The sequence below is a fragment of the Parasteatoda tepidariorum genome, chromosome 4, assembly GCF_982258835.1.
Source record: "Parasteatoda tepidariorum strain Cologne lab strain chromosome 4, Ptep-v5.0, whole genome shotgun sequence".
Lineage (NCBI taxonomy): Eukaryota > Metazoa > Arthropoda > Arachnida > Araneae > Theridiidae > Parasteatoda > Parasteatoda tepidariorum.
The window spans coordinates 1,800,823-1,828,000 of record NC_141758.1 but is presented as its reverse complement, the minus strand read 5'-3'; the positions used below and the strand labels follow the sequence as shown (position 1 = coordinate 1,828,000).

The 27,178-nt window shown below is 27.1% G+C and overlaps 1 protein-coding gene across 1 annotated transcript; it reads left to right on the top strand.

The window, feature by feature from the left end:
• The first annotated feature begins 12 nt into the window (after positions 1 to 12).
• On the top strand, positions 13 to 20,346 carry Ppat-Dpck (Bifunctional Phosphopantetheine adenylyltransferase - Dephospho-CoA kinase). The gene is made up of 8 exons (XM_087160508.1): positions 13 to 889; positions 3,784 to 3,998; positions 6,499 to 6,630; positions 7,911 to 8,153; positions 9,799 to 9,883; positions 11,265 to 11,365; positions 17,980 to 18,126; positions 18,849 to 20,346. Exons 1-8 carry the CDS (start codon positions 304 to 306, stop codon positions 18,909 to 18,911), a joined length of 1,572 nt encoding a protein of 523 aa, XP_087016634.1. The 5' UTR covers positions 13 to 303; the 3' UTR covers positions 18,912 to 20,346.
• Positions 20,347 to 27,178: the final 6,832 nt, after the last annotated feature.

Here is a 27,178-nt window from a genome sequence, read left to right as displayed (position 1 = left end):
TTTGTTATTAATTAAAAGTGATAATTTTCCACACGAAGTAAATTTCGGTTGGGAATTTTGTAACTGCATTAAAAAACAGTATATTGCCACCGGCAACATGTGATCAAGATAAGTGAATTCCAGTTCTGTTTTCAAATGTAAATAAATAATCTAGTTAATTAGGTTAATTGAACAGTGACTGTAAAGGAAGTTGGATGAAAGAATTATTGCAGTTTGTTGATTTTCCTCCAGCGTCTTATCTATTTCCCTTTCAGAGAAAAATAAATATAAATTCGGTGATTATAGGGAAATTATTCTTTAATTATGTATCAATCAGCTTTGCTCATTTTGACTGGTTCAATACGCTTAGTTATAGAATCTATTGGACAATATTTAAACACAGCTAATAAAAAAGTGACAAAACGCTTGTATGTGAAATTAGAGCCAGAATTCTCAAAACCCGCATCAAAATCTGACTTAAATACCCTTTCTTGTTTATCATCTGCTGTGCCATTGGTGTATAACAAGGCGTCTTCAGTTTGTAAACACCTAGACGTTCGAGTTCTCGTAGCCTCCTTGCAAACCCCCAAAAGAGACAAATATACTCATATAAATTTTGATGTTATTTTTACTAACAGTATAGAGGAAGACAAATTAATAAGTAACTATGTAAATGATGTGTTTAGTAATGTCTCTTGCAGCGTTATCAAATTAGACAATGTAACCTTGTCTACTACTGAAAATGGTTGCAATATATTTCAAATATCTGATTATAATGCCTACAAGACCGTTTGTTTGGGCGGCACATTCGATAGGCTTCACAATGGGCATAAAGTTCTTTTATCCGAAGCTGTCTTAAGAGCTCGTGATAAATTGATTGTTGGTGTCTCAGATTTCAAAATGATAAAAAGTAAGACAAAAAGTTTATACTTTCAGCAATATTTTGTGTACTATAAATCTAAGTTTGAAGCAAAATAATTTACTATTTTTTAAGACATGAATCTTAAATTCCTTCTGAACAACAGAGATTAAAAATAATCAGGTTATATATAATGATTTCAGCTATAGAATTCAAACGAATAGTTGTGGAAATACAAATCTGGGCTTAGTTTGCAGAAAATTCTTTCAGCTGACACTTTCATAATTGAAACGCTTTTTTCGAATTATTAAATTAAAGGAACAAAGAAGTTCTTTCTAACTCAATCCAAAAACAAAAGAAAATCTAAGGAAAGAAAATTTGTCTTCAATTTGAAATTATTGTAAAATTGGTTAAAATAAGAAATCATAAATAATATTTTTGAACAAGATAGGTAATAAAATGTCAATTGAAAAAAACAAATTTATGCAAAGAAAGAAAGATAATTTATTTCAAGTAATTCAATCATTCTTAAAAATCATAAACTAGGATAAAAATCGCAAATTTAGTCAACGGAGTAAATTCAAAATTTATTATCCTTTGAAGTAAAAAAAATTACAAAATCAAGGAGTTGGGTTGTAAAAGAGCAGACATAGTTAAAATGGAAAACTTTCTGGGAAAACAAATTCTTAATCAAAAAACATAGGTACTGCAGGCGATTGATTAACTCTAGTAACTATTTTCAACCTTTTCATTGTCATCTCATTTATGCGAAATTTGATTGAAAGCCACGATTTTTTTTTAAAAATGATTTCATTTTTATGAAACTATATGGATTTATTACCAGTTGAGTTTAGTAAAAAAGCTGAAAATTGAAATCTAAAAATGTCAAGTGTATAAACTCTTTTTAAATACTTGTAAAGATACCTGGAATTTGAGCACGAAAAAGTGTTTATCCACAAAAATGTTATCAGCATATTAATAAAAATATCCCATCAATGTTTTATTTATTTCTTTAAATTGCGTGAATATGAATCTCAATGTATGATTAATAAATATTTTTTATGTATGTCATTATTGAAAATTAATCAAAATTTAGGTTTATTATTGGTATGTGGTCAAGGGAAAACCTATAATAGTTATTCATTAGAAATATTTAAGAAAAAACCGATCAACAGCAATAAAAAAACTGAATTTGAAAGGAAGAAAAAGAGAAATGAAGAAAAAAAACTCCTAATTCATGAAACAAAGCTTTAATGCCAATAATAAAAGGATACTGGTGGGGGGAGAGTACCCATATAATGTAAAAAGTAATGTGGTCTTTCAAAAACCCTTTTAAAAATGATGCTTTGTTATAAAAATGCCTATAAAAAGTGTCATACCAGGTGACGCCATTATTATGACGTCGTGTGGTGGAAGGATAGAGAGTGTGTGAAGAAAAAAGAGGAGAGGGGGTTGCGCTCTTGGAGGGAGCGGAAGTCATTTTTTGGTTTATATGTGTCCCTTGTGAATTTTGTTGATTTAGCTTTATAAATAAATTCCTGTTAATTGTTATAAAAACTCACCAGTGTGGTTTATTAAGAGGGGAAAGATTACTCTGTAAGAGTTGAGAATATCACACGCTCAACTTTCGATAACCAGAGGCCAAAGGTAAGAAGATTTATGTTTTCTCTTTGACGGAAGTAAAACTGTAAAGAGTGAAGTTGATTAAAGTTGAAACTTAATTAGTTGATTTGAAATAAGAAATATGTTCAGTATAAAAGGTTTAAAGAAAGAAGATTTAGCTGTTATTGCAAAGGAGTTAGGGCAAAAGGTTGAACCAGGTCATAGAATTGTAGATTTAAAGCTATTGATAGAAAAGAGCTCACAATATACGGCTGACAAAGATTTTGTTTCGGAACTGTTAAATTCAACAGTCACGGAAAGATTGGAAAGGGGACAGCGCCTAAAGGCTGAGCAAGAAAAAGAGCGGCTAAAAGTAGAGCAGGAAGCAGCGTTACAACTTGAGCAAACTGCTTTAGAACGGGAAAAAACAAAATTAGAACTTGAGAGGGCTCAATTAGAAAGAGCTAAAATTCAAGCGGAGGGTAGAGGGTTCGATACTGGTGTGGATGGACTAAACACGAATTCTAAATCATTAGAATCTCTCATAAAAAGCATAAGAACATTAACTCTTCCTGTACCGAGTAGACTGGAAATGTGGAATTCATTTTTAACCTCTAGAAAGGCGTTTAAAATTAAAAATGTCGATGAAGAATTTAAAGTTGAAATTTTATTTAATTTGCTAGGCGAGCGAGCGGCGAATTTATTAACATATGTAAACGTTGAGGAGATGAAAGAAAATTAAAGGGTTAAGAATATAATTCTTAATGAGTTTCAGCCGACACCAGATGTATGTTGGTATCATATGAAATTCGCGAGTAGAATTAGAGCAAATTGGGATTTCTACTGCCAACTTAGAAAAGCTAATGATTTTGAAATGCTTAATGAATTAATAGTCAGTGACCGAATATTGAATGCATTAGATCCAGAAGTGCGGAGTTAATTAAAATTAAGCAGTTAGATACGTGGTTCCGACCGAAACAAATAGCGGAGCTCTGTGACAATTGGTTCACTTCGAGAGATAGCACTTTTTCAGAGTTATACGATAAACCGACAAACAAATTCCAAAATCAGATAGAAACTGGATTCCCAAATAATTCAGGTGGAAAATATGTATCTGGTATGGCAAAAAGCAAAGATTGCATACAAAAACAAAAATATAATAATTTATTCTAATACTCAAAGGAAAATTTTAAGGCTGAAAATCTCAATTTCCCAATTACTGTACTTTCAAGAAAATGTGAGGAAAAAAGAATAAAGTCATAGAACCATAATAATAAAAGCAAACCTATTCAAATTATGGGATTAAAAAAGGATCAATAATTGTGCATTTTTTATAATTACAGAGAAAGTCCTTTGGGAACTGATTGAACCAATTGAGAAACGTATGGAAGAAGTTTCAAAGTTTCTTTTTGAGATAGATCCGTCCCTAGTTTACGATGTAGTGCCCATATCCGATCCTTTCGGTCCGACCATTACAGATCCTAACATCGACTGCATAGTGGTTACTACTGAAACGAAAGCCGGAGGTGAAAAAGTTAATATTGAACGGACAAAAAAAGTAAACATTTATATTTATTGAAGTAAAAAATAATTTGTACTAAAACTAGTTAAAAGCAAATGTTCGTTCTGTTATATGTGTTATAGTTAAAGTGATGAATCTGGATATTATTAAAAGTAACTGGTGGTTATCAATATCAACTGATTCTTTATATTGACCGTAACATCCTATATGGTAAATAAAGTGAATACAGTGTATGATCTAAAACTTAATGTCTGTGTACTTACAGTTAATAAATGACATGTGCTGAAAGTTTTATTGTGCCCTCTATTCAAGGAGCGGTAAAATTAATGCTTTGTAGTATTCTATTAAATGTATTATTTTGGATGTTATGTAATATCTCAAAATACAGCACATTAACGGTTTCCTTATTTTCTTGAATATCAAAATACTGTCTGTGTCTAGATTTTCATGTGATTTTAACTTGTCTTATTTTACATAGAGTTTTATTATAATTAATACTAAGAGCAAGTTCAATGTAGGAATTTTAAGAATAATAATTTTTTCTCCAAATTTATCAAAAGGGAAATAATAATATTTTTGTTGAATAATCACTGGGTGTGTAAAGATGTTTTACCATACCTAATTTAAGTAAAATTTTAGGAAAGTTATTATCAAAATCTCTATTTGATGATTCATTTATCTGAAAATTTTATTTTAGTTTGAAATTTTTATTTTATTTTTTTATTTCTTTTGTATAGTAATGCTGACTGTTATAAAAATATCCATCAAAATGAATAAGGCTAGACATGAAAATAATATCACAGAAGTAGACATGCAGTAATTTTGAATGATGAATATTCTTCAGTGACAAAACGCAGAATGACAAAAGGAACATGCAGGCTCAGTAGCAAATTTAGAAATGAATTGCAACAAAGAGTGGGGATTGACCAAAACAGTGTTAGTAATATGATAAAACAAGATAATCAATGAAGACGGAAGATGGGGGGGGGGGTAGATTGAGAATCCTAGAAGTAACATTGCAACGAGATCAAATAGATTTCCAAACATTTAGAAAAACTTATCTTGTGAAAAAAATGGGTTATTGGAGAGTCCAGCTATGTAATATATATTTCTTGTTCTTTAAATTAAAAAGTACATTTTGTTTGTTTAATGTATACAAGACTCACACAAGATATCACACTTTAGAGAGATTGGATGAATATATCAGTCATTAATATTAGCAATTAGATCTTTAGGGCTGGTATCATTTAGTTTGTTAATAGTAGAGACTTTATGGTCAAATATATTAACAATTTTCACAATGTGGGGACTGCTTCTAGGGTAATAACGTGAAACAATCAAATAATATGAATTCAAATTAAGAATTAGAATTGGGGGGATACATTTTCAACAGATAGAATCAATGAAATAAGAAAGCCACTGTCATTCGCTCCAAAGTGAAAGAATTCTTCATTTAGGAAATTATTATTAGGACAAATTTTTGAGGCACTGTAAACAAGTGTGCAAAAGACAGCTTTTGTTTGAATAAGAAGAGGGAACAAAAGGTTATGAGGGGAAAGTCAAACTGAAATGTCTTGTTATATACAGTTATCAGTATCGAGGAATAATACTTTTCAGGGTTGGCTAAAATATTTATTTTTGTTAAAAAAAAAAAAAAAAAAGATTTTTTATTTATTTAAATGGATTTTTTATTTTTTTGAATTTACTTATCAAACATTATATTAAATTTATTAATAATGCTTAGTATTATTTCAAAACCGTATTATAACTAATATAATTACATTTTTTAAAAAATAAATTGGTTAAAAAATTTTATAAATGATTATTACAAACAAATCACTGAAAAATTAAAATTATAATTATTTTTGTTCTAGCTCAACATTGAACACCCTTCTGAATTTGTAAAGAGGAAGACAAAAGTTGTCTATTAGATATCAAATTAAGAAAAAATTTATTTAGAACACGAAACTTAAAAAATTATCAATTATTCTTGGCAAAACAGGTCTTTCTTGTTTATATTTATCAAACTATGTATTAATATGTATATGTAAAAGTACTGGTATTTAAATAAATAAAAGTCTTAATGAATATAATTGAAATATGTAATTTATAAAGCAGCATATTTGTTTACACACAGATAAAGCAAAATTATAATATCTGATAATTACATGCTACAAATTGTTGAGTCATTTTCTGTCTATTTTGAGCATTAAGTAACAATCGGCATATATTTCCCTCCCATTATTTACCTAAAGAAACTTTCTATATTTATAAAATCTGACTTTGAAAACGTTTTTGCATATTAAAAATTATTGAAAACAATATTGCTTATTATAAATATATTTTTCGGTGTATATTTATATTAAAAAAATCTGTGTAACTTGCACTGATGATTTTTTTAAAAAAAAACAATCAAATGATTTAAATTAACTGATTAAAATCATGCCAAACCAGTTGAATTTTATTTTGTAAGATTGGCTGGAAAAATTTTTAGTGTTCATCTATAATAAGAATTTATTTATAATATGTTTTGTAGGAGATGTCTGCCCTGGATATTGTCATAGTAGATGTTCTAGAAAATTCAGATAGAAATTCTCACGAAGAAGAGAAAATCAGTTCATCAACAAACAGAATGCATCTGCTTGGAATGCCACAAAAAGTCATTCAGGTTGAATTAAATTTAAAAATTGTTACACTGTTTCTAAGATTGATAATTTGTCTAGATTTTTAACAACGCATATCATTGTTTATTGCTTTATGTTAAAAATCAACACACTTGAAATGTGTCGTTATTGTAATGCTGCATTTTTAAAATGTGCATTTTCTAAACTTTATTGAGTCACATTTAATCATTATAAAAGTGAAGCAACTTCAGTAGTTGCATGAAAAACCCATTGATGAATGCTTGTATCTGTTTTCCTACACATAATCATACAAAAAGATCGTTTTTTCAAAATTTATTATTCAGTTTTATAATTAACGACCCATATTATTTTGAAGAAACAGAATGACAAGAATTCATATAACTTCTATGAATCATAACTTGGGTGTTTTTTCCCAAAATGAATATTTTTAATTTGTTGCTTTCCTTAGTAGGTTTTTCTGCAACATTCAAATGTGAATTTTTATTATTCTCATGTAAAAATTATCAGTATTACTTTAAACCATTTGGATATTTTAGAAGATCTTGGTGTTCTAAAATTTTGATTTTTCTCATCACAGTAGCTTCCAAAGCTTATCGTAGACTTGGTTTTCTTGCACATAAAACAAAGACTTTGCAAATGAAAAAATTTTAAAAATTCTTAAGCTTACATTTTTTTTTCTATCTTGGACCATTGCAGTATTATCTGTAGCCCTTAATGCAACAATAAAAAGCAATTACCAATGTTTTATTTATAACCTCATGTTCTTTCTGTTACTTCATTGCAAACAAAACATTTTTGATGCTCCATCATTGAAATGTTATAGAGATTTGTCTTATTTATAATTTTTCAGTAAAATTTTAAGTAATATGATTAACTGCTCTGATATTTTAAGTAAGACTCGTTTTAAATTATTTGTTAAAAAAAATTTTAAATTTTTCGTCAAAAAATTATTTGTAAACTGGTTTTGTAAATCTATTTATGTAAAAATTATTTCTTTATCCATAATTTACAAAATTTTTAACAGACTTGCAAATGGAGTTAATATTTTAATGGGTCTTCTACTTTTTAAAATATTTTTTGAATGTTTTATACACTTGCAAAAATGTTATCTTTTCTCGCATTGTACATAACTGTAACTGGATTTTTTTTCATCTGTGATGCATGTTTTGTCAATGAAATAATGATAAAATTCTTATTAATATGTCATATTTATCAATATGGAAAAAAAATTAAAACTGTTGCATAATCTGCTAAGCAGCAAATTAACCACTCACACATCTTTTATTATTATTTTTTTTTTTAGGTTTCTTCCAATTTTAAGAGGCCATATTGCATTTTATTCCGTGGTAATTTTATGAGTGGAAAATCGTTCATAGCCAACAGGTTTCAGTTTCTGGGTTTACCGGTTCTTTGCTGTGATGAAATACTCAAAGCCATTTTCAACAAGGATGCTGAACTGCGCAGAAAAGTCATAGAGAGGATCTTTCAAAACCCCTCTGATACACTGGATTTTGAAAAGTTAGCTCTCCAGTGCTTAAAAAACAAGGTAATTTATTTTTCTGCCAAATTACGATGAAATTGATTTGAAAGAGGCTATTGTAGAAAGCAGTGGTTTTGCTTATGCATCATAACGTATCAAATGCGCTAAAAATTTTGGGAGTGCAAAAAATAACTCATAATTCTCTAGTACCTAAAATCTAACCAAACTTTAAATATTTATGTTAATAAAAAGTTTTTTTGTTCTTCATTAGTAGGTGAAGGAGAAAATTAAAATAGTTCTGAGTATCATATTACGCTGATACTGTTTCTTAATTCAGGTGTTTGATCAATTCTAAAAATGCTTGATTGTTAAAATATAACCCTTTACTTATTTTGAAATACTTTTTCTATCAAATAGATTGAATAATTATGAATGTGCATATTAATGGGATAGATAAAAAGGTAAAGAATTCATGTTTTAAATTTAAGAAAACCAACTTTTAATGAGAGGTACCTAGACATTCAGGTCTTAAGAACCCATAATTCCCAAAGTATAGCAGAATTTTTTTCAGAGAAATTTTTGCAGAAAGAATTTTTTCTTTTCTGTTCACAAATTTTTTTGTTACATATTTCTTTTATGATGGCTGAATGTTCATTATACAAACAGCATTTTAATGAAAAATTCAAGTTAAAAAGGAATGCATAAGTAGCTAATTTAACCTTATGGATAATTAAAAAGAAAATTTAAAATTTGATTCAATTGTAATTTTAAATAAAAACTCTTACTTTAAATTAATTATTTCAGTTCCCTCCAAAAGTTGAGCGAGATATATCTCGGTATAAAATATGGCGATTATTTTATTTATTTATTTTGCATGAAAATTTGCTAATCTTAATTATTTATGGTCATATTATTTATTCATGAAACTTTTGACAAACTTAGGACTTCTTCTTTGTTTTAATTTTTTTCCTTCTCAAATCTATTGCAAACCATTCCTGGCATCTAGCTGGTATATTTAAACTTGTTCTTGTAAATTGAAGATGTTCTTTCTTTCACCATGCTTATTTTATTCTATATCTTAACAATACTTATCCTATGTTATTTTCAAAATTAATAATTTTAAAAAGAAATTTCATTTTTGTGTCATTTTTTATTTTGATCTGAATTATTTAATTAAACAATATCAAATTTCGATGTGATTACCATATCAATTTTGAATAAATCTTGGACTAAAATATATCTCTTTTGTATAAAATCTTGTATAAAATATATCTCTTTTAAAAATTCTAAAACTAAAGAAGTATTGTAATCAGTCTTTATTTAAGAAACAATTCAAGCTCTAGATTCAGTTTTTTTTTTCCAACTCATTTTAAGCTTGGATAAAAGAAGTGCCTTAATCGTGTTATAAATTGTTTATTTAAAAGTTAGTAATTAACATCTGATTTATTGTTATTTTAATAAAGATCTTTAGTTCTTCCTGATTTTTTTCTTGGGGGGGGGGGGGTAATATCACATTTTTCACAATCTACATATATTAACCCAGAGACTAAGTATTAAACTAAAACCTGTATGAAATAAAGAACAAAAATATAATTTTGTGTAGAAAAAAAATTTATTTTAAAAAGAGAAAGAACATTTTTTAGAAGTTTCTGACAGTGATTATATTTAATGCTAGTCTTTTGTTATAATGTTATTGAAATTTCCCTTTTAGGAACATAAGGTTTGGTTATGTGAATTGGTTTTGTCCAAAATGAAGACATCTCTTCAACAAGTGTTGAAAGTTTATTCTGATCAAGGTAGAGTTAAAACAGGTTTTTTTTTTAATTAGAGGTAGTTTAGTATAAATAATAGTGTGAAAGTTTTTAATATATTCTCTAGTCAATGATTTTATTGTTAATTGAAACTTGGAAAAAACTCATCTAAAAATGTGGTAAATAAATATTATAAATATTTTATAAATATACATTCCATTTATTTTAAATATTTAAAAGAAACCCATTCTGTGTACTTAAAATACAAATACGACAAATTTTTTTTTGAATAACAGCTTAGCCAAACAATAAAATTTGTAATATGAATAATAATATTGAAGATTAAGTTGTATCTATATATGTACTGATTTAGTCTTTGACTTCTTTTTAAAGTTAAATGCATATCCCGATTTTCATTTACTTAATTTTTTAAATTTCTTTTGACCTTTTCTCTTAACAGGGCATTATCTAAACATCTCTCTTATAGACAATCCGTCTCCATCAGTTTCTTTTTTATGTTAAATTATTTACCGATAAATCGAGGAATGGTGCAAACCCTTAGACACTTTCAAATTATTGCATTCTATGAAAGTAAATTCCTGTGAACAGATTAAAGTTAAAATATTGGTCATGAATCAATCTGGAACATTGTCTTCTTGAAGAATTCTTTTATCCAGAGTCTTAACGTTAGCAAATTTTCGCTTGTGTTGTCGAACTTCAAATAATTCAGGGGTTGACCAAAATACGTTTTAAATTTAATCTACATTTTTATCTTAAATTTCTCTAAAGTGTTATTTCTTGTTAATAACATTGATTTAAACAGACATGGCATTACTTTCGTTGGGACGAAACTTTTTTATTGTTGTGCTGTGAAAATTTATTCAGTAGCTGAAAAATTTATGATATACCCTATCAGACTTGCTCAAAAAAATGCTTAGGTTAGATCTTGTTCATAATGCAGCTAGAAACTATAACATTTAACTTAACCTTGAGTGTTTTTTAAAACATTCAAAAGAATAGAAAATAAGTAATATAGTAATAAAAAATAGAAAAAAATTATGTATGATAAAAATTATGATTGTGTTTCTGAGATGTTTTTGATCAAAATCATGTAAAAAGTTTAATAAATTATAATTAAATTATAGCTTACATTTGCAACACGCTGAAAAATAGGTATAGACGACCGCAACTAAATTAACTTTTCACTTTTATTATTTTTTTGGTTCTTCTCATTTAGCTAGATGTAAGTCAATTAAAAAATTTATTATTTATTATTATTATTTTGGGAACATCCAATTTGTTTTGCATTCAAAAATAAATAAATAAAGAGTTGTGTTTACTTGGGCCTAGCTCACCAAGCAGTGGGGACAAAATATTTAGAAATTCAATTGTAATATTTCGATCTTTTAAATAAGCATTCTTGCAGGCTCTCATGTTGTCTTAGTTAAAGATTCTGCTATATTAGAAGGATGTGATCTAGAAGTTAATATTAATGAAATTTGGGCTGCAATAGTTCCTATAAATGAGGTATATGTTTTTTTTATTTTTTATTATGTATTCATATTTTTAATTTTTTATTGGAATTTTTTTAATTTTTTTTAATTCATAAAGTTTTGAAATTTAAATTTATCTAAATGTGAAATGTTTAAGGACTGAAGTCATTAAATATTGTTAACAAAGAAGATATGTCAAGATGAACACGTTTTTAGAATCTTTCATTCTTTTAAAGGGTGTGTAACGTTTTTAAAAATTGCTTATTTTCGATTTTTAAAAGCCCTTAAAGGTGCATTTTTCATTGGGTTTTTTAATAAGTGCTTAATTTTCCCTTTTCTAAAATGAGATTTTTTTCTTTATCATGTTGATTTTCTCACGAATTATGCAACAAGAAAGACATAGTTCTACTCAACATTTTTACAATTAATTCAACCCCAATTTATTTCCGGCATACCCTTGGTCTGTAGCGTATGAAAACGCCAACATTTGCAGGTCCACATACTAAGCTGGATTGTCCACTCATGTGCAACTCTGCTGCATTTTGCAAGAGATTCTCAATTTCAGACTTCATTTTCCGCCCCTCTGAAAATTTCCTGATAAGTAAACTAATTATAATTTACAAAAAATACAAATGTTTGTTTAAAATGAGTTAATAATTTTTTTAATTAATCAATTCAAGGGTTTATTAAGTTACCATCAATATTTAGTACAGTTATTAGAATAAATTTCCTAATTACATGTTATTTTATTATGTTATAATAGTTTAGTAGGTCAACATCAACATTCTAGTCTATACAGCTCATAATCAATCAAAAGAACAGTTACAAATTTCGGTCTTATTCATACAAAACGGAAAAATGAACTTGGAAACAGAGGGCTTCGAAACTATTTTTTTGTAATCACTTGCTTTGGGAAAAGATGAGTTAAAATTTAAATAAATGAAAATTGATTTTGCATATAAAGAATAAGATGATTGTTAATTTTTTTATTAAATGCTTTTGTATTTTATTTTTAATTATTAAACAAATTACGGGATTGGATAAATTGCGATTTGACAGTAATTTTCAAAGCAAAAAGAGTTTTATGTTAAGATAATTCAAGAACATAGTATTGATGGAACACTTTTAATTTTTCATTTATATTAATTTAAAAATACTTCTTATTTATTATAGATAACAATTATCCTTACTCCAAAATTTTGGGTTTTTGGCAATAGTCAAAAAGGTTTTTTTTGATATGACGGTCAGTTGTCAAAACCTTGCCAACCATGATTAATTATGCAATTTTTTTAAACTGCTTAAATATAATTTTTGAGTATTTCAAAAGTGCTTATTTTTTGTTGAAAAATTTAGCTACATACCCTGTTTTATTTCTTGCTTTCTTATAAATTAATAATCTATATACATATATTTTTTAACACATTGACAAAAAAATTCTTTTTTCTGTGTTGGCAACAATGAACTGAAATATCAACTGAGTATGCAGCAGAGTTGGCCATCGATTACAGTAATTGATTACAACTTTAATTAATTACAGATAATTACAGCTATGTAATCAATTACTTGTAATCACGATTACAAGTAATCAAAATTTTTTAATACATCAGAGTAGAGCAAAAATGTAATTAATTACAATTTTTAATTACAGTAATCAATTACTTGTAATCATGATTACAACTTTCAAAACATTTGATTACAGCTGTAATCATGATTACAAAAATCAATTACTTGTATTCATGTTTCCAAGTAATTGCGATTACAAGTAATCACAACAAAAACGATTACGGGTAATTATGATTACAAGTAATCAAAATATATGATTACATGTAATTTGATTGCATGCAATTGTGATTACTTGTAATCAAACTATACGATTACAAGCTATTACACTTGTATATTTGCACATAGTTGTGTAAATAAAATGCATACATGTACATCGATGTATGTACATGCAAAGTATGTACATACAACGTATACATGTACATAATTACAAGTAATGTATAAATACATGCGTACATTTAAATATATGTAATTACAATATACACATACATTGTGCATACATTATTCTAAGGCATATAAAACTCGACCTCATATTTTTTAGAAAGTAAACGATAATTTTATAAAGTAAACGATATTTCTAAATATTATTTCCACACATAAAATTTACCGTTTTTTTGCCATTTAAAAAATTTCTATGAATCATGCATTATGTTATAAAAAAATTAATCTGTATTGCCTAACATTTCATGAAAATACCTGAAAATAATTCTTTATTCAAAGAATTTCAAAATGACATCGAACAATTAAAGCTGAAAACTAAATTTGATTTTGTCATTTAACTTGCTTGAGTCATTATAAGTTAACTTACATGCAATTTATTTATTGCATTGTACACATATATAGACGTAAATGTAATGTACATATGTATACGTGTAATGTATGTATGCATGTACATACATTCATGCATTGTACATGCATGTATAGTACATATGGATATGCATACATGGAACATACGTGCATTGTACATGTGTGGATATACATTCATTGGACATATATACATTGCACCATATGCTAGATATATAGATAGGGATAGCATGTATGTACACATGTAAAATTTGTACAAAAGAATTATGCCCAATACATTTATGCACACATGTACTGTATATGTACACACATATGTACATTATATGAATATGCATCTGTACGCTATATGTATATACATCTGTACAATATATGCATCTCAAATGTGTGTATTTACATACGTCATGCATGTCGAATGTATGTATGAATATATGTAAAATATAAATATGTATACATACATATATTGTACATACTATATATATTGTACATACTACATATATACCTATATTGTACATACTACATATATTATACTGTTCATAAATAAATTGCACATGCATGCATGGGACATACATTGTATGTACATGAACATAGATATACATTTTACATACACAAATATTTGCATAAAATGCATATATCCATTGTGTATAAATTTACATGTCTACATTGCTTGCACATACATACGTAATTATTAGCTATATACATACTTACATATATTTTATACTTGCAATATAAGTGTATGTACATGTGTGTGAAACTAAAATGTCTGAACATATGCACTAGATAAAATCATATGTACATACATTTTAGTTACATTCATTTGTACGTATACAAATACGTACAAAATGCAGTACATGTAAATACGTGCAAAATGTATAATTATAAAATACATTATACTATCTACTGTAAAATATAATCATTTATAAGAATACAATAGGTAGGTAATCGTGTATTTAGTTTATATGTAATCATATATTTTGATTACTTGTAATCGCAATTACTTGGAATCATGATTACAAGTAATTGATTACTGTATTCAAAATTTTTTGAAAGTTGTAATCACGATTACAAGTAATTGATTACTGCAATCAAAAAAAGGAATCGATTATATTTTTGGCCAAATCTGGTATGCAGTCATAAGCATGAACATTTAAATACACGTGTTCGAAATTTTAAGAATAAAAATTCAATTATAGCAGAACAACAGAAAGCTGAAACAAACTGAGTGATTTAGAGTGATAAAGGAAAATTAGTTTTATCAGTAAAGATTGAACACACATTTTTTTTTTCATTTTCTAACCTTTTCATTTTGCAAATTTATGTTAGAGTAAAATTGTTATGCGTTTATCGAAGAATATGTTGTTCCTCCAATCACTGAAATGTACTTTTTTGTATATATAAAAATATTATATATATATAAATTAAATAAAATTTTGATGATTTGAATATTTACAGGACGCATATATGTTGGATGTATATATCATTTTGAAAAGAGCAGCAGCATATATTCCAAGCTAGCCAAAACGTATATGTATCCACAAAAAAAAGAACTGAGCGACCTTGAATTTTGAAGTAGTTTAGGGATATGGAAAGAACAGCAAACAGGGGTGGGCCCTCTAATATCATTAGAACAGTTTAAAGAAAAAACATTCAAAATTGTTCTTCTCTGTATTGTCTCTTCTAAATTGATCTTCACTGTGACAGCTAAAGCTTGAAACAATGTATTGCCATGATTTCGTAAAAGATTTTTTTTTTAGCAGTCCCCCATAACTATTTATTTTACTATTATGACAAATGAGTAAATTAAGCAAAAATCGATATTAGAAAATAATAATTTCTGTTAAAATGCAAAAGTTGTTGTATTCGATTATGATCCAACATCTGGCAACTGATGTTATCAAGCAAAAATTTTTGTTTGTTATTATGTACTACCTTATTCTTTCAATTACTATTCAATTCAGGGTGTTCATATCAAATGCTTTAAGTCTGATTTTTCAATCTAGATTTGAATCACTCTATTCTTTAAAAAAAGATATTAGGTTACATCATTATAGCAGTGAAAAACATTTGTTTCTGAAAATTTGCTTTGCTTTTCAAGAAATTTGGAAGAGTCAAATAATAATATTGAAACTTTCAAAAGACTTCTCTCTTTTTGACTGAACTCAACTGTCAAAGGAGTGAAGATAAAAGAGGATTATAAACATGCTTTTAATACCCTTTATTTAATTTTCACAAATAAACTGTGTGTTGAATATTTATCCAGCAGTATTTTTTGATACATGAATTTGAGATAGAAAGCGTACAGTATATTATCTATTAATTTTTTCTAATAAAATGTTACCAATACAGTTTTTGAAAAGTAGTTACATTTTATGCTGCTCCCTGTTTTTAGATTTTTGATAAGTATCTTTGTTTTTGTGCAACGCTGTTTCTTCTTATCTAATAAAGCAATCCCTTAGTTTTCCATCCTTTTTTGAGAGTTGTTTTGCTGTTGAATAAAAAAAAATCAAGAAAACGCCAATCAAAATTATCCAAGATTGCAAAGTTAGAGGCTTAAGTGAAAAGTAAATCAGAATTCTTTTCACAAGCTTATAGTTTAAAATCTTTACAGATAATGACTTTTAATAAATAAACATTAACAGGAAACTTTTTTTAAATTAGTGCAAGTGATAAAAATATGCATTTGACAGTATGCCTTTGATTTATCATGTATTGCATGTCATAATTATGTATTATTGTCAAATGTATTGTGTCGCATTTTCATATTTTAAAGTTTAAAAGTTGCAAATACTATGATTTCAGTATGATAATTAGAACACAAATTTCGATAACCAAAGAATTCCCTAAAAATATTCTTAAAAATTTTAAATAATGTCCTAAACCTGAAAAATGCCCCATGTAACTAAAAATATTTAACTATAACAATGTTTTTCCCTTTATAATAACTTTCAATTGCGTTTAAAAATGTAAAACAATGCAAAACCTGTTCCATTTACATTAAAGTTTGAAATAAAATGCTATAATAGTAATAAAAAAAAGGAAATATATTTTTGTATGTAAATTTTAATGAGCATAAAAATTCCAATATTATTAGGTATCAAAGTTACATTAGATTACTAAATGCTTTTTCATATTTTAAAATTTAAATGAGCATCTCGTGCCTGAATGTTAATTTTTTTTCTCTGAGAAGCTTTTTTCATTGTCTATGTGATTGGTGCTTACTTGAAAAAGACGGTCTCACTTAACGACAATTTCTCAGTTTGAAAACTTGACGCTTCACCTGTTAAGAGATTTTCTGGAGGGGAAAAAAAAAACTAAAGATTTTCTAGATTTGTTGTAGTTGTAGTTCATTTACGTCGCACTAGAGCTGCGCAATGGGCTATTGGCGACGGTCTGGGAAACATCCCTGAGGATGATCCGAAGACATGCCATCACAATTTTGATCCTCTGCAGAGGGGATGGCACCCCTAGATTAGAGAGAAAGATTTTCTAGAAATAGAAAAAAACTCCTTCAAATACTTGAAAAATATTGTAAAATGCAAAAGAATCCCTGCTAGAATATCATTTTAAGAATCAATTTATTGATTCTTTGCCATTTGTGTGGAGGTTAGGGAATTGCCCTTGTATCGGAAAGGTTCTGGGTTCGAATCCCAGGTGAGGCATGGATGATCTTTCTTTCTCTGTACTATATGTCCTTACTGTGGGAGCAACGTTGGCCCACCTAATATGGTGCCCCTGAAAAATGCCTGAATTGATAAAATGTTCACAATGGTGGGCGTTGGAAATATAAAAAAAATTATTTGCCATTTTGTTTGTGGCTTTTAAATTCAGGTGAATGATTTTTACAATATAGATCATGGAATGAATATCAATGCAAAAAAATAAAATTGAGTTATTGTTGGGCACAAAAGTTTGCTATCACTCTTTTTTTATATATTTATGAGCATCAACTCGTTTAATAAATTATAGTCTCATTTATAAATTCAAAAATATACTATTCCAAAGAATCAAAAAAAACATCATGTCTTGCAATATTTATTGCCAAACATTTTCAGAGCTTTTTTTTAAAAATTAGCTGGTTAATTTTTAATATGTAAGTAAATTCGGTATACGAAATGCATCAAAATGTTACTGATGAGGTGAAGGGGATATTTTATAGTGTTTATGAATCTTTATTGTTATTGATCTAAAATATCAATTGCTTTGGTTTATTGATTATGACTTAGTTTACTTTATATTTTTAAGAATTTCAATTTTATGCAAAGATATAAAACTTCAATTCTTACTCAGGCCTTAAAAAAATTAAACGATGTTTACGATCTGACCCAAGATGAGGCACTGGAAATCGTCCAATGTTTGCCCCCAAACGAAGAGTATGTTGCAGCAGCCAATATTCTCTTTTGCAATATGTGGTCTACAGATGCCATTCAAGCTCAGGTAAACCATTCTGGCACAATTTATTTTTGTTAAAATATGTTCTGCCTGTTATTTAATAATATTGTTTCTGACTTTAATAATTTTTTACCTCAAACATTGTATTTTGAGGGATAATAGTTGATTTCATCAACTTTTTAATTTTCTATTAATAATTTTATACTTAAAGTTTCAAATACTACTATTTAGATTTGTTTGGGTTGGTTGATAGGGAGTTAGGCCCTTGTCCAAAAGGTCCTAAGTTTGATCCCCGACAACCATGAACTTCCCTTGTGGTAAATGGTGCACGTTAAATCTGTAGGGTCACAAAATCCTCCATGTTCCCATTAAAAATATATATATATATATCTGGGGGTACTGAATTGAAGATTGTTTTCTGGTTTAGGTCAAAATTACGATCTGTAGATAAATAAAGGGATGTACCAGTGGGTCCACCCTATAAACGAGCTGTGACATGTGTGTGGATGAAGTCACATTCTTAGCCATAGATGGTGCCACTGCCTTAAATTCGATTGGTTTCAGATTGCTGGTTGGAAAGTGGTATTAGAAACAACAGATTTGTTATTATGTAGTAGCATAACTTTTTACAGGTTTATATAAGAAAACATTTGTTAACACATATTAATCTTAATGTTAATATAGATTATTTATTTTAGTTGTTCATGTTTAGTTATTCATGTACTAATTTTAGTTGTATATCTTTTCATGTACTATTTTTTTTTCAGGTTGACAGAGCATGGTTCTATGTGAATTCTATTAAAGAATCTATGTTACCCAATATGTTGTGAATGTTTTATTTAAGCTTTGTATTCATATATTTTTGCAATAAGTACTTAGTTTAATATCTTTTAAAAAAAATCAAAATATTTTTTTATAATAAATTTATTTTTTACATTCTATTCCCTTTTTCTGAAATGTGTTTTTATTCTCCACTACACATTTTATACAAGTTATGGGCGATTGTATCATTTCATGTTAGCAGACTTTAAATGCATATATCTTAGTTCTAACAGTTTTTGTTAAAATTACTTAGTGACACTTACTCAAATATTTAGAAATGTAAAACCTTTTTTAAAAATTAAAAACTTATCGAAAACTTTTAATTTAATTTTATATTCTTAGTACTAAAGAAATATAATTTTGTTCAATTATTTTCTTGCTTTAATTGGGCAAGTATTTTCAATTTATGAAATTCATTTATTTAATCCCAGAAAATAATTAAAGTGATACATATTTAGCCTTTAAGTTGAAAAAAATATTGATTATTTTCATTTTCATGTTCTATATTAATATTGATTAATATAGAAATATTTTTAAAATTTCCTTCAATTTGTATGATAGCCATGTGTCTAAGAGGGAGTAAAGTAAATTTTGCTGATTCCCCCACCCCTTTTCCTTGTGTTTGCTAGGGAGCAATGGAGCAGAAAAAAGTCATTAATAAAGTCAAAAAACTTTATTAATTATTAAAAAAAAATCTGGGATTTAAGTTCAGGAAATTTAGGTATTTAACTAAAGTACCTATAAAGTCAGGAAAAAATGAATTAGTTTGAGAAACATAAAAATCAAAGAATTTTTTTTCTTAAACAATTGATCTTTTAAAACTGTTTATTTAAATTTTAATAACAAGTATTTTGTAATATATTTCATTTATATGTAAATGTCAACTTATTAATAGAACGTATTACTGTAATTACATAAGTCAGGGTAAATTTCATAAAAATCAGCCTGGAGAAATCCTAGAATTTTTTTAAGTAATTGTAGCCACCCTGGTTTGTTTTTTACATATAAAAATTTTATAGCAAATTTTAACTTTCAATTATAATCTATTAAATAAAAATATTTGAACAGCTTTAAAAAATTTGAATGCAAGTCATTTATCTCTGCAAAGCATTTGTGTTTGAAATAACTCAGTCAAATTTTCCCTCATATTACGTTGTTTTTTTTCTTCTTTTTTTTTTTTACATTGCTTGTGATATAAAATTAAAGTTCGAGGTTGTGATATTTTTACGTTAAAATAAGATATCTTGTTAATAATTTATACTCTTTCATCATACGGAAGGGATGTATCAACTAAAGATGTTCTTGTTATCATTGCTTGCTTACGTTTAAGTTTCTCAATATTATGATTTAATTTTCTAGAAGATCAAGGGCTACAGCAAATTTTGTTTATAACAATTTGTAGATATTCACGATCATTTGTTACAATAAATGTTATGAATTATTTCTAAGTAGTCTTTCTGTTCTACTGCAAATCTCTACATTTATCAAACAATTTAGAATGGGGAATGTTCTCTGCAGATGAAGACTTGTGTTCACATTTAAATGGAGACTGCTTGTTGAGAATATTGTTTCTATCTTATAAAGACTAGAACTGTTAGCAAATAAAGCAAAAAAGTTCCAAAACTTTTTGTTTTGTTAATAAACCTTGACATTAACAACTTTTCTTGAAATTCAATGTAAAACATTCTTGATATAAAACAAATTTGGAAGAAAAAAATAATTTAACTTAAAATAAACTTTAGAATACTGTTGAAAAACATACAGTTATGAAAGCTTTATTAGATTAAACTAACTATGCTTACTGTAATAAATTTGAAGAGTAAGTTTAAGGCCAGGTTGGTGATTATAAACTTATATAAATAAATAAGTCAATTAAATAGCTAAGTTTACGAGGTTGGGATATTTAACTATTTTTATTTGATGAATTAATTCATTAATTAGTGGTGTTAAAAGTTAAAAATTTGCATAGATTTAAAGTTTTTTTTTCTTTTGTAAATTAAATTGTTGAATAAAAATTTAATGTTTTTAAATCATTAATTATATTGTTTAAGAAAGCCAATAAATTGTAAAATTATATAATTTAGTCAATGATTGCACAATTTAAGTTTGATACTCTGATTAAAGAGTGAAGGTCTTCATTTCACAAATCAATTATCACAAAAAAAACAACATTATTTTGGTTTTGTGGTTATGAGTTAAAAAGCTTACTCAGTGAAATTTTTTTAAAAAAAAAAAGAGATTTCTCGGGGGAAGTTCTTATTTTAGCTTTATTTAAATATATGTATATAATTTATTTATATAGCTAAATCTATAATAAACCAATACCTCTGGGGGTACTGGATTGGAGACCGATCGTTCTTTGATTCAGGTCAAAATTACGATCTGTGGATGTATGAATGGGTCCGCCTTATAAACAAGTGTGACGTATGATGTGGCAGAAGTCGAATTCTTGGCCATAGATGGCAGCACTGAAAAATAAGAATCTCACACTCTGCCTTAAATTTGCTCGGTTTCACCAAACAGGCTTGCTATTCGAACCAACCAAATCTATTTATTGCTAGGATACTCAGTGGAAGAACCGGTTAAATGAGTTGGCGACGAATAATCAATAACAAACCTAGAAATTCTCTTACTTGACATTGAACATTAAGGTACAGAGAAAGAAAAAAGTTAAACTTGAAGCAGCAGCCTCCATACATTAAGGAGAAATTAAAATTTTTTTTACAAAAGAAAAAATAACCCTTAAACAGCTTCAACATAAAATTTTTTTGTTTCTGTTATGCATTAGTTTGTGTTTCAAACTAATTTTTTTTTTTTAAGCAAAGTCCAGTTGAAAATAAATATTATTTAGTGCTTAATTAAATTTTTGAGTTTATTATTGTTATTATGAGCTGAACACTCCTTTTTCTTTTTGAAATAAAACAAAATAATCAATAAATTTAATTGGTAATGATTAACTTCGCAAAATCATGCACAAAGTAAAAAAGAGAGATACGGGCACAATCATTCGGCATAATTCTATTGTTCGAAGTTTTCTATTTTTCAGATTATTATTTTTAAATTGTATATTAGACGGGGCTTATGAACAATCTTTAAGATGTGTGGGCTCGCTTAAAATATTTAATCTGAAATAATAAGTGTACTTATATGTTTGACAAAACTTAATGGTTACATATGAACAAAATACAAAGATAGATAGTTAAATGTTATTTTGCTACCTGTTAGCAGAAATGGTTCTGCTGATGCAAATTATAATTTGTTAGAAACATATCAAAGCTCCATTAGCATCGAGCTAACCGTGAGAGGTGAGTTTTATTTAAGTAACAAATAGAAAGATAAAAAAATTGCGCTAGTGAAATTAAACATTATTGAACATTTCATCAATTGTTCAGCATTTTAATTGATGAATTCTATATGATTAATTGTATGAAGCCTCCCTGTTCTGATGTAATAGAAGTTAATAACAGAACTATTAACATAATAACAAAATTTAATTTTATAGTTTGCAGTCAAACCAGTTGCTTACAGATTACACTTTAGAAAGAACTATTACAAGTGCAGGGGTCTGACCAGGCCAAATTTACTACCGTTTAGCGGTATCTTCACAAATTCAACTTTAGGAAAAACGGTAGTTTCACAAAATACTTTTTCTTAAAATTTTATTTTTGTACCCTTAAAAAACAATAAATCCATATTTTTGTGTTGATTTTTTAATATAATTTTTAATTTTCACAAATTATGTCTGTATTTTCACAAAATAGGTATCTCTCAGAAAAACCTAGACAGACCCCTGAAGTGGCAGACTGGATGCATGAAAATAATACACCAAAATTTAACTGCCACATTGATTGAAAAAAGTTTGCCATCTCTTTCTTAGCCAAGATTGCTCCGGATCTATTTTTTATCATAATCGATAAAAATAATAACTTGCCCTTCATTTTTCTTCATTAGTATAGGATTATAAGAACAGTGCACCAAAAAAAATGACCCCCTGAATAACTTTTGATCTAATGATCGGATCTTCACACTCTAGGACTCATTCATAATGGTTTGAGGGGGTGACCTCAAATGTGCTAATTAATTAGTGTAGGTGTTATTTTAAGTTACGAAATAAGACACAAAAAGGTACTTACGCTCAATAAACATACCTCTTTCCAATTCAGCTTTCTGACCACCAAAATATAGGGGGTCTTTGCAGTTCGGACCCCCTAATTTTAATTTTATTTTTTGTGTATTTTGCCATAGCTCAAGAATTTTTTTAAGCTAGTTGAAACATTTTTGCACACAATTAAAAAATTTATCAGAAGATAATTTCACACAAAAAATAAATTTTATTAAAAATTTATTGTTTTTTATTAAATAATTGTACATAAAATTTTGAATTGTAAGATTTACAACTTTTTACTACATTATAAAGTATGTATTTTTAAGTGGCAATTTGAGTAAAATTAGTTGAATAATTCCTGAGAAATCGAATTTTTAAGAAGTCGTATATTTAAAATTTGGTTTTAAATATACCACTTCTTAAAAATTCGATTTCTCAGAAACTATTCAGCAGATTGGGCTCAAATTTTGTAAAATTACACACTTTAAAATGACATAAATAACTGTGTATTTTACAATTCAAATTTAATTTTTTTCTATTATTAAATGATAATAATAAACATTAACAAAAATTTATTTTTTGCATAAATAATCTTTGGACAAACGAATTTTATAGAGCAAAAATTTTACAATTTGCTTTGCTCTTGAGGAGATATGGTGAAATATGCAAAAAGTAAAATTAACATTAAGGGGTGTAAACTTCAGATCCCTCTCTTGATCTAACTATGGGGACCATATTTTCAGATTGCGTCTGCACCTTATATTTTGGAAGTCATAAAACCAAATCCGCCGAAAAAAAGATATGTTTATTCACAGAAAGTATGTTTAGTATCTGATTTCACAATTTAAAATATCGTCTGGAATAATTAATTACCATATTTGAGGTCACCCCCCGAAACCATTAAGAAGGAGTCCTAGAGCGTGAAGAATCAATCATCTAACTTTTGATGTTTTCCAGTTTCACTTGAAAAACTTTGACTCAATATAACATTTTAAACTTAATTCAGGGTGCGTAGCCAAATTATTCAACAAAAAATAAGCACTCAAAAAATATTTTTAAGCACCTTAAAAAAATATCATAACTAAGCAAGGTAGGAAAGTTTTGACAATTGACGGTTTTATCATGTTTTAACCGTCATGTCAAAAAAAAAAACTTTTGGCATTGTTTTTGACAATTGTCAAAAATCATGAAATTTTGAATCATATAAAACGAATGGCATTTTCACACGCTACGTTTGGTCTGACAATAGATTGGGGTTGAAATAATTGTGCAAACGTTGAGTAGAACGATGTGAACTGAGTCTTTTTGCATAATTCGAAGCGAAAATCAACATGATAAAGGAAAAATCTCATTCTGAAAAAAGGAAAATTAAGCACTTTTTAAAAACACCCAATGAATAAAGCACCTTTAATGGCTTTTAAAAAAACAAAAATCGAAAATAAGCACCTTTAAGCACTTTTTAAAAATGCTACGCACCCTGTAATTGCAGCTTTATCTAAATAAATTAGATTTTTTTTAAATTAATAAAATATTACCAAACAATTATAATTATAAATATTTTACTGGCAACAAAACCAACATATTATATTAAAATATTTTTTTGAAAGCAGTAGTAATTTTTTATGCTATTCTAAATTAGAGGACTCTAAAAACCAATGAAGTACTGATATCAGAATAATAGGTACGCATTGCTAGAATAATTCAACGGTGTCGTAGTTGTTTCATCCTCGGGTCCAGGTTTTCATTTTCCCTCCCCTTCGACTCAAAGCCTCATATGATTCTACTGCTTAGCCCGTAAACTAGCTTGGCGCGATTATCGCCGCTTTTACACCAAATGTTTATTGCCGATGAAACTTATAGAATAAAATATATAACGAGGAAGAGCATGACGCTCTTCCTCACATTTGGGTGGTGCGCTTGTAACCTTTTCAGCAATTTCTTGGGGGAAAAAAAGATTGCAAGATCATGTACTTACTTTGTTTGAAACTGAAAGAGGAACTAACAGTATTATGTTTTCAACAATCAAGAAGTTAGAGACATGCTTCTTTAAATTTTGTTTTTAAAAATTATATTTTTTAAAATAAAAGTTTGTTTTTTAAAAGAAATTTAATAGGAATTTCTTGTTTTTAAAAATATAAGCATTCTTATTGAAGGAATTTTTATTTTTAATAACAATATTTATAAGTTTAAGGAAATTCTTAATTTCAAAAATCTAAATTGATTTTTTAAAATCATTATTTATTTTTATTACTGGTTGAAGGGAATTATTATTATTATTTTTTAAATATTGCTTTTTTATTTAAAGAAAATCAAATTTTTATTATTATTTATAAGAAAATTCTTATTTTGTTGAATATTATTTATTTTCGAAAAACATTCTTTGTTTAAAAAATATTTAATTGTTTTTTAAAAACCTTATTTCTATTTAAAAACATTATTTTCTATATTTAAATTTTTCTTAAAAGAAATTCTTTATTTCAAAATATAATTTATTTTTTAAAACTATTACTTGTTTGGGGATTTTTATTACATGGTACATTTATAAGTAAAAAATCTTATTTTACTCTTCCTGTTAGCGATTTTTCTAGTAAATTTTATTCAAACATTTATTTGATTACATGATTACCTCTTCTAATATTAATTAATATTTTATATTAATATTTTTAGAATATGAATATATATGTACCATGTAATATTTTTAAAAACTTAATATTTTTAAAAACTATTATCTTCATTTATATCGAAACACAGCTAAATTATGTTAATAAATTTTTAAAAAAATTGTGGTTAAATATTTAAACTTTTAATCAAATTAAACTTTGAGTTTTCTATACATGGGATGTCAAAAACTATGCAGTGAATACCTCTTGATCTAAGGGTTATAGAAACATGGTTAAAATTGCAAATATTTTTCAAATTAAGTTAGTATCATATAATAGTTATGATTGCGTGACTTGTTTTAGTAAGTTTTTAGAAAAGTAACCTTTTTAAACCTTGTTTTAATGCTTAAACCTAAAATCAGAAAAATGCTCATTAAGTACTTTTATACAATAGTCTGTAAAAAAAGTTTTTTAAAAAAAATTGTAAAGTTTACCTCAAAAAAGAATTAAAAAAATCTTTTATTACTTTCTCACAAAGAAATTGGAGAAAGAAGTCGTCTGCATAACATTTTAGAAACCACAATAAAAACTTTCTCACTAACATGGTTGCAAACTTAACTGAACTGCAAACTAATGAAAATTAAATTGAACTTCACTAAACTGAATATTTCAATCTCATGATAAGAGCTATGATGGCTCAGGAAAAGAACGTTCGCCTTCAAATTAGATGATCAGGTTTCAAAAGCGGTAGACGGATCAAGGGTTAGTGTCCCCTTGCCGTCCGCCTAACCATGATATGTTTTCGTAGTTTTCCTCTCCATGTAACACAAATACAGATTAGTTCCATCAAAAAGTCCTCGACGAAGACACATTTCTCCCAACACTTGGTGCAGGAGTTCCCTTGTCCTCTGGATTGGGTTCAAAATAACAAGGATACGGAGTTGAAATGGGACTAAATATATGAAAAGTTTAAAATTGAAATACCTAAGAATGAAAGATTTTTAAATGCAATGTCCTCTTAATGGATTGCATTATAAAATTTATTCTTATTTGGTTGAAATTATCCAAAGCTATTAGCACTGAAAAATTTATAAATGAAATGCATTGATAGAAAGAAAATACTAGTTATAATTAATATTTAATTATTTTTACAAAGTTTATCTCGAAGTTGATGGTTGACAGTTAGCAATTTTTCATAAATTTGAAAGAAATAATGAAAATTTTACTTCTATTTACTTTTTTGTTGTTGAAATATTTAAATAAAACTTTCACTTAATAATATGAAGCATATTTATGAAAATTGCTCAAGGAAAATAAGAAAGAATTAAAACACTGAAATCTCAATTAAGTAATAATACTATTTTATAAATTTTGTAAAGTGTATTTTACAGATACTTTGAAGTATGAAAATATTGAAGTTATTTCAGTTAAAATTAAAGTTCGGTTAAAATAAATAATAGTTTAAAAAAAAATCGAACAATTTTATATCATATTCTAAATTTTTAATCTTGTTTTATAATCAGTTAATCCTTTTTTCTTAACTATAAACGAATGGATTTTTAGCAATAAA

Excerpts from the sequence above, each read along its gene's own strand:
- Ppat-Dpck (XM_087160508.1), top strand. The coding sequence starts at position 304 with ATGTATCAATCAGCTTTGCTCATTTTGACTGGTTCAATACGCTTAGTT. Across the intron at positions 890-3,783 it reads AGATTTCAAAATGATAAAAA|AGAAAGTCCTTTGGGAACTG; the intron begins GTAAGACAAAAA and ends TTATAATTACAG. Across the intron at positions 8,154-9,798 it reads TCCAGTGCTTAAAAAACAAG|GAACATAAGGTTTGGTTATG; the intron begins GTAATTTATTTT and ends TTTCCCTTTTAG.